Here is an 11,794-nt window from a genome sequence, read left to right as displayed (position 1 = left end):
ACCTAGGGTCCACCTCACCCCGCCATGTAAATTTTTGATAACGCGTTTTTCACTGGGGTGCCCCCAGTGAGGCTTGGCACGGCTTGGCTTGCTAAGGTGATCGAGGGTGGGGGGTGTTGCTTCCAAATCTCGCCACGCCTCGCTCGCTGAGGTGTCGTCTCACTGAGGGCACCCCGGTCTCAATAAAAAAAGGCATCGAGTGTCCATGTCTGGACAAGCCCCACACCAACTCACGGTCCTCATTTGTCTTGAACTGCCTGAGATGCGGGCGCTGGTCTTCGATCCCAGTTCCAGTACCGTACTTGAGAGACCCCATGAGGAGGATTCCAGCAAAAGTAAAGTTTGGCGTGCATGGGGCAGTTACTACTGGTGCAATCAAAATGATTGAACCGAGCTGTCATATCATATCTTACCACACCGTTGGAAAGTGCAGACTGCGCATCCCTCCGAGAGGACACTCGAGTACAGTTGGGTGGGTGCCTTGGCAGCTATAAACTTTCTATTTCCCGGACAGGGACCTGGTATATGGTACCAGTGTCAAGCCTTACCCCCGCTCTTTATTCCTCCGAACCTCCCTTCCACCCGCTCACTAACTCGCAGAAACATTTGTGGTCTGGAAAAGATGGATGACAACGGAATTGAGAGCCTTTTTGTTCCCATCCTAGCGGGGCCGAAGGATGATGAGTATGGGAAGAATAGGACAGTTACTAGACCTTTGTTTTTCGACCGGGTGAATGAGGGGTTCTCAATTACATCCACTACACCATTGTTCCAGCTCCCAATTGAGCTGCTGAATGACATCACGACCTACCTGGGGGCCGATGATCTTAAATCGCTGGCACTGGTGGATCGTGATTGCAGGCAGCTGGCTAGGTATCGCTAACTAGTCTTCCGTCCGCTTGGTTGAGTATTCGTGCTAACAAACGATAGGTCGGTCCAATTCTCTACAGTAACTTTGGATTACAGTTTCCCAAAACACTCGCTTATAGCGGCCCTACACGAGGAGGCCCAGGAGCGCTCGGTCAACAACGGCTGTCTACCGCAGCCTTCAATCGGAGCTTGCGTCCGCCGCCTTATTGTAGCAACAGAGCCCCGGCACCTCTCAGAAGCGCATAATGTCGTCGAACGGCCTGATTTGGTGGATCTCCGTGAAGCTTCGGACAGGTACTTTAGTGTTTACACTGTGCAAATTGCATCAGCTATCGCTAGTGCCCTGCCGAACCTCGAGGAATTGAGTCTTCAGGATAGAGCTGTTGCACCGGAGCATCTGCTTGGGGCTATTCCGGCATCGCCAATCCGGACTTTGAAGCTGGGCAAAATTTCCCTAGCGGTTGATGACCCCATCTCCATCCCTCTAGTAGGCACGAGGTGGGGCGTGGAATCTTTGGAACTGGAGGTTATTCGTGATCTGTGCTCCCCGTCATCTCGGTGCACTGCGAATTTTTGTAAGAGTGTTCTAGAAGCTACGTCCAAGAATCTAGAGAGGCTAGTCTGGCGCGGGCACTTTGGAGACCAGCAAAGTTTTGGGCGATCCATCAGCTTTCCAAAACTGCGAACGTTGTCCTTGAGTTTGATAAGCGTATCCGACGACACAGTCCTGAGCTCCTTTTTCCCCTCCGGTGACACTTCTACCCTCCGGGCGCTAAGCATCGACACCCGAACTGAACGCGTCCGTGCCTTCCTCCCCACCATCGGCCAGATAAAATCACTACAATCGCTCCATTGCCACACCTTCTCTATCCCCAAAGACCCAGACGTCTCCTTCATTGCTTCGAACCCCCAATTAAAATTTCTCGCACTCTCCCCGTACACAAATGAGTACCTAACTACAACCCTACTTCCAACCCTCACAAACTTCACGTCCCTAAACTCCCTCTCCCTAATATTCGGATGTTCATATATCGACCTCTCTGCATTATCTTACATCAGCAAGATAAGATCTCTAACCCAGCTCTGGCTCAGCGCGGGCAAACAAAGCGGTTGGGCGGTCGATTGGGAAATTGACCATGACGCAATACTCGCTACACTCTCCCCGCTCCAAGGATTGCGAAGAATAGCATTTACAAGAGATACGTATAGATCGAAAGATGGAGTTCCGCCAATCGAGTATTATTACGAATACCGGATATTGCCAACGGAGATCTCTCCGCCAGGGTTAAGCGAAGCTGGTCTCGACGTGGTATGGGAGGCGTGGCATAGAAATAGGATGGTTGATGTTGCTAAGAGATATTTTGGCACCTTCAAGCGGCTGAAGTGGTTACTTGTCGGGGGGTATCCGATGGGGGTGATGGATGGGGAGCCAGTTGTAGAAAGTGGGTCTAGAGATGGGTGTGAAGGGGTACTGCGAGAGTGGTGGGGATTGGACTTGTAGCCTTTCCGGGCTGGTGGGGTGGTCCCTGTAGCTTTGGCGGAGCTTGGATTGGATTGGGTTTGTGGTGGTTAGTGCGGGTGTCTTTTCGTTCTGGCCTTGCAACGCTGCTGGAGCATTTACGATGTGATATGATTTAACTAGCTCCTGAAATAAATAACCATACTCGACCGCTGCACTCAAAGCCTAGATAAGCTAATTACTGTGGAGTGTTTGAGGTACTGCTTGCAATATTAAGTTTTCATTCTGCAGTGCCGCAGCCCATTAAACCTTGGGTATATAACAAGGACACGACCCAAAACCACATTCTAAATACAAGCACGGCAGTGATATTTCACACTTGTACCGCGCCGGATCTAATCAATGCCTGTTGCCTATCTCTCGGGCTCCAAGTTTTGTTTCTGCAATGCACCGTATCATACTCAAATATCTATTTTTCTCCCAAGCAGCAGACGCTCATTAACGGGCGCTGGTGGGCTACTCTGCCGCGGGATGCAGTCGCCGATCCATAGAACACGCACGATGCGCTTGGTTCTCTGCGAAGCGCTGGGGAACTAGAGGCAATGCGGCAGTTACATTTTGAGCGACTAGCGGACTGCTGCGATAGATTACTAGGGTATGAGTGATCAGTGTGCGCGTCATGTATCGAAGATTAAGAAAGTATAATATGGAAGTCCCTGGGGTAGGTTATGTCTTAGAAGTGACCGGTTAAAAGTGTATGGTACGATAGTATGATATGTTTTTTTTTTGTTGCTATAGGTGTAGCTATTCAACGGACTGTTTGGATTGAGGGCGCCTGGGGGAGTCTACGAACCTGTAGCGTCGAAGGGTTTTTGAAAAGAACTGCTATTGCATACCGCTTAGATCCGAGCAAAAGGGCTAATTTCTCGTGGTATTCAACACTAGTTCTAAAAACGCTTCGATACTCTGAAATTCGGCGCTCGTCTTAAGAGTGGGGGTGATCTGATGTGGGGGAAAAAAGCCAAGTATGAGGATTGCCCTCTTCTGCTTATTCGCTTCTTTTTTAGTCTGCCCCCCGCCCCCCCTCCTATCAAGCTACTATCATACCGGTATTATGATACTGGGTATTTACATATCATGGGGAGCGTTCACTCTTTACAACTCTACTCCCTGTTTCACTTGGCGTTCCAGAAATTACTTAGAGAAGGTATGAATATTGCCTGTGCGCAGTAAGTGGGGGTAGAATGGAGGGGAGGTTTCCGATAAATCATCTAAGCGAAAAACGGGAGCGATGTAGTGTGGTGGCGGCATAGTTTCCATGTAGGTCGGGATTAAGCAGGAGTCTAGCTGAGGTGGGTAAGAGGGGAAAGAGGAAGGAGGGGAGGCTACTATAACAAAAAGGCTCCCCGGCCAAATACGAGTGACCGCATCGCAGAAAAGTAGAGACAAGGAGTGTCTATAGCTAAAGGGAGGATATAGTAGACCGGCTACCTTTGCAGTATCATAAACGCGCGAGGGGCTGTGTATGATTAAGGGACAATGATTAGGAGTCAATGTTGGCGCAGATACTCTCTCCGGCAGACGCTCTACCAAGAGCCCGTCTTCTTCGGTGTTTGATTTCCCTCGGCCCTTCTAGGGCTGTCGCGTTGTTTAGGGAGGGGATGCAAGTCTACTGTTCTGTTCCGTCAAGTGAGGGACCACGACCGTGGCTAGTACGCCTTCTATCACAATGTCCGCTCAGTGGGCGTTTCACAGTACGCTGTGAGAAATTCTGTAAATCTTGATCAGCCCGCAGTTTCTGCCATGTGGGCTGTGTTCCATTGCCGCGATAGTAAGAACTATTGTGACATACCCCTGAAAAGCTTCATAAATCGGTATTTTTTGTCTTCTTGCTGGAGTCTTGAATAGGACTAGTGGGTGTTATCGGGCTTGGGCTTCCCCCTGTTATTGCTGTCGTTTTCCTTTCTGGCTTTGTCTTCGGTCCCGCTACGGCCGTATGAAGAGCACATCTATGGAGAAAACGGCATGGATGGTGAGCCCCGAGAAGTTGGTCCAGACGTCCATCTTTCCTTCCTATCGCTCACTAGCTTGCCCTCTGTTTTATTATATATCCATCTCGCAATCCGAACAAGTCTTCTATGGGGGATTATATTCCGTCCAGTCGATACAGCTACCCCCACCGCGGGCTGCCTTGTATTCGCTCGGAGAGTGCGGTAATATTGACGAGTGATAACACACGAATCAGGGTCTACCGCTCACGATAGTGCCTCGCGGCTGTCCTCAAGACGGAATATGTAATTTCTCCATCAGTCGAACTTGCAAATTGGAGATTCAAGAGGCCTCCTAGATCACTAGGATTATTGTCAATCGGGCTCATCAGGTTTGAGCCAAGGTTCTCTGCGCGTTTCCCCCGGACGGCGGATCTCTTTTTTCTCTCTTCTCGGATGTGTCTTCGGCGTACAGACATCACGGGAGCGTTTTGGTATCGTGTGGGGGGGGGGGCGTTGGTGCTGGTGTCGTACGGTCGGTGGTTGAAAGGAGGAATTTGATGTCCTGATAGCTAGCTAGTGACTCTAGGGTCTCCCATTCGAACACATTAAGTGGTATCCTGAAGTCCGAGATCAAGTGGGCGTGAAGAGGCTGCTTCAAAGCCATGCTTCGAGTTCCGGCCACTCTACTCAGGTTGGCGCGAGGGAGGTGATGTGGTGCCCCACCAGCCGGAGGGTGGTTATCGGGAGTCTCGAATGTGTGTTTTTTAGAAGTCGTATATGCTGTGGCGAAGGAATCCCGTAGCTGCCCTAGTGATCACGAGGAAAGTTTGCCAACCTGTGGCTAATATCGACTCTAGAAGAAACTGGGGCAGTTTTCCGGCGGATTTGTGGTTGCGTGAATGGAAAGTCTTGGTGGAGTCTGGGTGCATGGTAAGCAAATACGCTGCTAATAAATTCTTTGACTGTCACCCCATAGTTTTGGGATGTTGGTGGAGTGAAGTATTATTTCTTTTAGGTTGGAGAGCATCTTTCCTGCTGCTGGTGTTAGAGCCTATGGAGTGTGTCACTGGATATAGTATTGGACTGTGGGGGTATCATGCTTAAACTTGGATAAAACTTGGCAGTCATTGGTAGTAAATTATGCTGCTTCGAGTAAGCTCGAAGGCCACCCTCAATGATCTCTTAGATCTCTAGATCATTCATCGGATCCCTGGATTTCTGGTACGGGGTCCCTAATTTCCTGTTCTTTCTTTTCTCTTTTCATAAACGCACTCCTTTAATTCCTCTCCCATCAAATATTTCACCCGAACCCCCTTACACAAACATTGTTACCTCCAAAGTCAGAGCCCTCTCACGATATCACCAACTGGTAAACGCCTCTATTGCATGTGCATATAAGCCATTTTCCCAAAAATAAACATGTTCCTAGGTCCCTTCTTTATTTTGTCACTCTTCTTCCTTGGAGCACTCAGCGATGACTTCATCCGCCTCCCTTCGCCAGTAACCCACGACCCTGGAATCGCTCACCTCTTCTCACAAATTTACTCCCTGGCCGGCCCTGTTGCCCCTACGGACCCCGTCACCCTCAACCAAACCTTTACCAAAATCCTCGCCCTTCTCTCCACCCCTCCCTTCCCTCCAGAAGTTATCATCACCTCTCAGCATCTCCACTGCGAGACCTCCCAGGGTTCCCCCGCATACGCAGACGTGGCTTCGGCCATATCGCAGCTCTACAGACGGACGGGGCAAGAATGCAATAGCAACTCTGGCTGCGAAGAAATATCGGGGTGGGGCAGCGCCGAAATAGGGGTTTGCGGGCCGTTCGGGTACTCCTGGGATTGCAAGGATGTGGGCGGCATGGCTTTTTGGATTGCTGCAAATTGCTGGAAGGACTTGGGGGTTATGAAGGTTGGGGGGAGGTATTTGTTTGATAGGTGGTGGACTGGGTATCCGGCTGATGTGAGGATTTATAGCTCTTAAGTATGGATAAATTTTATATAATAATATTAGAGGGGGTGGATACACTTGGTTTATATTTAGGCCCCGCCAAATGAAATTTTCCTTTGGAGGTTGATTTGTGAAGCGAGTGCCCTTTTGTCTCTTCCCCGGTAATCGTGTACCTGTACCACCACTCGAGATATCAACCGATCAGGAATTTTTCCCCAGAATAACCGCGCACCCTTGTAAACCCACCTGCTGGAAATGTCATTCATCGCCGGTAAAAAAATAGGTATCTCACTACGGGCAACTCCGGGGTTGGCTATTATGGGTATCACGTGATTGGCCGAATAGCCACAAAAACAGAAAAGCTTCTCCCCTCCTATGAGGACTGCATCTCTTGTTTTCCCTCTCCCTTTCCCCACTTACTCTCTACTGTGTCTGGGTTTTTTCTCCCTGCCCTTGGTGGCGTCCAACGGCCTTTCCCCCTAGCAAAGATTGGTTTGGGGAGATTTTCTTGTGGTCATTCGTGGATACACACCGCTGTTTGGCAAAAATATCTAGAGACATGGCCACAGGACGGATATACCCATTCTGTTGATGCTTACTTACAACCCGTGCGTAATGTTCCGACTAGCTCATATATCTGCACAACATATGACAAACTATTCTACCTTGCTAGATTCCATTTTCACAATCACCCGTGCTCACTCGGTCTCCAAGGGGTAGATAATTCATTCGGACAAGAAAAGGTGACGTGAGGTCGTTGATTGATGAATAATATTTTTTCTGAACTAACGTACATATTCTTTACATGCATAGCGAGGTGGCTAGGTTGGAACAAATTATTTGACGTTCTGGTCCGAAAGACTGGTTTTTGTTGGTGCAGTGCTGTACAGGCTCATTTGGAAAGAAGGAGAAAGCAGGGAAGCAAGAGGAGGTTTTTCTATGATATTTGGTATCATATAATTATAAGGGTGTCCCATCGTCCGAAATTGTAGAGCGATTGTGCTATGAAACAACCGGGCCTTTTTGCCTCTCGAGTCCCGCTCTCTCTGAAGTTGTTGCTTTTAACGGAGTTCCCCGGGGCGTGAGAAATTTCCGTGGATGTAGAGCTGGTTATTGCGAGAATCTACTTACCTATCCCCGGGCTCTGTTCTACTGTTTTTCTCCTGGCAGGGCCGGATAACTGATAAGATTGGTGATATCTCTGCTGGTCAGTCAATACATTACTTTGTTTTCCTTCGCCTTCAGGACCATTTACAGAACCCATAGAAGTTTTTTTTTTTTTATTTGAAAAAAATAAAGTAAATTGTGAATCGCTATCAACAGCCATGGATTAAAGGTTCGACATCATAAGTTAAACAGAAATCCCTAGGAATTATAAATGCCAGAACATACAAAACCACCTACACAATCCCCAATTCTGACCTATTTTTTTTTTTTAAGTAGCTCTATCGATGTCCATGCCCATACCTTCACCAGAGGGAATTTGAGGACTAGTGGCCTTACCGGGCCCTACATCGTCTTCCCCGTTCTCTGGATTCTCAGCAATCGTGGCAGACACGGCCCCATCAGTATCGGGGGGCACGAACTCGACCACAACACTGATCTGGCAGCTCCACTCTTTGGCAACACTCATAGAGGCGTCCCAATCCGCAAGACTAATGATTGGAATGGCTTTCCATTCTAACGGGAGCCCCTCGCGATCCCTGCCGTAGAGGTAGACAGTTATCTGAGAGATCGGGGTGTGCATATTGAAGCCCAAACGAACGATTTTGGTAAAGTTTCTGAGAGTGGGGGCCTTGTCTGAGTGGATCACACGACTCCTATACGGAGCGAACACAAGGACATGCAAGAGGTAGTAATTTTTCGGCAAGCTGGAAAAGAGTTGATGGGCAAACTCGTCGTGGTCCTTTAAGTGGACATCGTAAACATCCGATTGGGTATCGCCGAGGGAGACCACGAGGGGGGATTTGCAGGCACAACAATTAATGGCCAGGTCCGGGGCGGTGCCACGATCGACATATTTTGGCTTTCCGGCCGGCTGGTGCGGGCCGGGCGACAGTGGGCTTGCCGGGGGAGAGGAGCCGAAAAATCCTTGCGGAATGTAGTACTTTGGTGCGCCCGCGACGAAACTTTCGTTTTCTGGCTGCCATCTTGGGGAAAGCCCACGAAGCTTGCTTGGGCTCTCAAGGTTGTCGGCTCCCGGCCAGAGGTTTTTCTCGCTGAAATCATCATCGGTGTCGTTGATCCCGGCCCCCTGCTTGTCCTTCTCCTTCTGGTAAACTTTGGGCAGCATCTCATCGTCGGAGTTGAGATGAGCGTTTTCCATAGCATGAGAGGTGAATTCATCACGGGCGGCATCCATTTGCACCTTCTGCGCATCTCCAGAATTTTCGCCAGTCTTCGAATCAGCAGCACCTGAATTTTGACCGCCGGGATAAGCCACCTGGAAACCATGAATGGGATGGCCCAAGGCAATTCTCCTAGCAATATTGGCCTCATAATCTGCATTCCTTCTAGACATTTCGGCGTCAAACTCTTCTCCGCTGATCCCCAAAGCCTTTTTGGCCAATTCGCGGTCCTTCAGATACTCCGGAGAACGTATGGGGGAGATATCGGACGAAGAGCCAAGCTTAGGGGTTTCTTGGGCCATAGAGGGAGAGGAAAGTCCGGCGGACGCAGTAAAACTTTTAGGGATAGGATTCGGAAGAGTACCGGAGAGTGCGTCATCTCCACCAGTGGAATCAGCTGAGGTTTTATCAGTAAAATCCTTGTGACTACCCATTGTTGGAGGAGCAATGGTGGCGGCCGTTTCGGTGTTTCCAGTGGAGCGCCTGTGTGTCTTAAAGGATTTAGGAGCAAAGGAAGCACTGGGTGGTTTTAAGAGAGTTCGCGCTCGAGAGCGACTTGCAAACAATGGTAAGGGGCTTGCCCTGACTGTTATGGCTGTAGAGCTTGTGGTTGGAACACTCGTGGTTATGAGAGCTGGGACACTAAAAGGTGGCCCGGCCACGGCATGAGGTTTATCCCCATCATTTCTCATACCACCACCACCGATACTGCCTCTACCTGTAGCTTTAGAAGCGCTAGCGGACGCACGATCTCTACTGGGGGGGAGTCCCCCCGATCGGCCTCCGCTGGCCTCCCTCTGGCTGAGACTGGGTAGACCCCTTGGTGCAAGATGGCCGGTTGGAGTAACCACCTCCTTTTCAGAATCAACCACGGCGGGGGGTGTTCCAGCGATCTTTTTAGCAGTAAGTCTGGGATCAGGTCCTAGAACCTGAACCTCAACCTGTGGACCAGGGTCAACCGGAGAATCAGAAATCAATCCTTTGTTATTATAGTGATAAGGCGGCTCGCGAACACCGTCGGTGGGACCAATGGAGTCCGATTTGGAAGATCCTTGATCCTTAAGCCCAACCTTTGCACTACCACTAGGGGTAACAAGTCCCCTCCCAGGCCAACTAGTTCTGGGATGCGCTTGAATGTTTGGTGCACCCGCCGAACTGGAGATAGTGAACCTGCGGCGCCGATTGCCGAACTCCTGATGCGCATCAATTATAGGGCTAGTATCACCTTCTCCCACCCCGGTGCTTGGAGCAGGATTATTGCTACTACCCTTGGGCGCGCCCAATATACGGCTACTGTCATCCCTCTTCTGTCCCCCAGATACGGGAGGAGGTAATATGGGGTTTTCACCGCCTTTTCTTGGGGAAGACATTGCTAATTTCTGGTTGCTATTTAGCTATTGTATAGAGCACATCGGTGGCATGTGTGTGACTTACTTTATCAGTTTCAAATTTATTCATTTTCGCCAACGACTATGCGTGGATGCCGAGAGTCTGTGCCTAGATGGCTTTACTTGTCGCTAGGACTATTGCCATCGGTAGTACAAACATTAACTTCTCATCCATCAACTGAACAACCTTACCTCCGGCGTTACCGCCAAAAAACAATTGATCAAAGGAACAGTTATACCTCTCCTCTCCCCCACGCCAAATATCAAGACGAAAGCCTCACAAACCAAAGTCTAGAGGAAGTTGAAAGTATGAAAAAGGAGTATGTGCTGTTGAGTTTGTCTCTGCACGAGCGCAAGGAAGGAAGAAAGGAAAGTGAAAGGAGGGAGGAAAGCCGTCTTATTTATCCACCCGGTTGCTCGGCACTCGGACCTATTTGGAAACCCCAGTACGGTGAGCGCGTTGTATTTCAGTATCTTCCGGCGCGGCTATGACTGCGGCAATGTCGTGGCCGCCAGGGGGGCGTCTCGGCGGGGGTGGCTGGCCCTAGACGGGAATGGGCGGGCAGGTTTTGGTGATATTGCCTACTATGGGTGATTGGAGTATGCGTGGATACGGGAGTTGGAATGGTGTCGTAACCACCGTCCAAATTATAGCTATAATTTGAATGGGATAACGTAAGTCTCTATCAATGTACTATGCATATAGGAAAATGCAGCACAACGAAAAGTTTGGTGAAGGATATGAATTCTGACTGAGATTCACATAGTTCTTCCAATAGTAGCTCTTTTTAATTTCTTGGCGGCCGGTCGATTCAGATGGTCATTTTTTTTGCACCTATTATGCTAAGTTCCAGTGGTCTCGTGCACCAAGTTTTTCGCTGAACCGTATATCTCGGTATGCCCTCGGTTGTGTAAGTTCTGCCGTTGGAATTATTTACGCACGCTTCAAGAAGCTCTCAACAAATTGGCAGAGTATACAACCAGTCCTTATCAGAATAGTCAGCGGTTTCTCTAACACTTTCCAAAACCGGATCTACATGAATTGTGCTATGACAACTACCGTACCAATATTTCAATTTACCCGCAGAGGTGGTTAGGAATGCAAGCAGACAGGCAGCATCGGAAAGGGGAAACTGCACGGTCATTCGAGATGCACAACTTCTCACCCGAACGGCGGAATGAAAAGCGCCTAGTGAGGCACGTAGCGAACGCAGTCGCAGCGAGCCATACTCCTAAATACCAAGCCGCTATTACAATTTTGACTCAAGTTCAACCTGTTGTATTGCTCAAACCTGCATATTGATTGCTACACTGTGGAGTACGCTATGGATGCGGAAGAGTGTTGGGTCGTAGGCAGACTGCGGTACTGCCGAGTCCCTAGAGTAGTGAGTATAGCCGCGTCCGCAAGGTTCTCATACCCTTCCTTACCTCCCGGGAACAAGACCGACCAACAGCAGAGCAAGAGCCTTGTAGGTAATTGTTATTGGATATGTCCCTAGGGGTATTTCAAACATTTTTTGCCATGTGTTCCTTACTGGATAATAGAAAGAGAGGGCCAGCAAAACGTTTTAAAAGGCTAATAGTACTTGTCTTTGAGTGGACTAAGGCGGTATATTGGTCGCAGAGCAGTAGACGGTAGTATGAGAGAACATTCTTGGAGCCAGTGCGCTGAGAAAGATGGGGAAGGGAGGTAGTTCTCTCCAACTACAACTTCATACATTAAACTAATGGTAGAGAGAGGTGTATAAACAAAGCATAATCAAAGAATACTGATTCTTTTATAGATTACCA

At 49.2% G+C, this 11,794-nt stretch overlaps 1 protein-coding gene; it reads left to right on the top strand.

Moving 5' to 3' along the window:
* Positions 1 to 462: 462 nt before the first annotated feature.
* On the top strand, positions 463 to 2,371 carry GSTUM_00002634001 (uncharacterized protein; the record flags this gene model as incomplete). XM_002836256.2 has 2 exons in its annotated part: positions 463 to 873; positions 931 to 2,371. The coding sequence occupies exons 1-2, from the start codon at positions 623 to 625 to the stop codon at positions 2,369 to 2,371; spliced, it is 1,692 nt and encodes a 563-aa protein (XP_002836302.1). The 5' UTR covers positions 463 to 622.
* Between the last annotated feature and the right edge of the window lie 9,423 nt (positions 2,372 to 11,794).

The sequence above is a fragment of the Tuber melanosporum genome (assembly GCF_000151645.1).
Source record: "Tuber melanosporum whole genome shotgun sequence assembly, scaffold_139, strain Mel28".
Taxonomy (NCBI): Eukaryota; Fungi; Ascomycota; class Pezizomycetes; order Pezizales; family Tuberaceae; genus Tuber; species Tuber melanosporum.
This window is presented reverse-complemented; position numbering and strand designations above follow the sequence as displayed.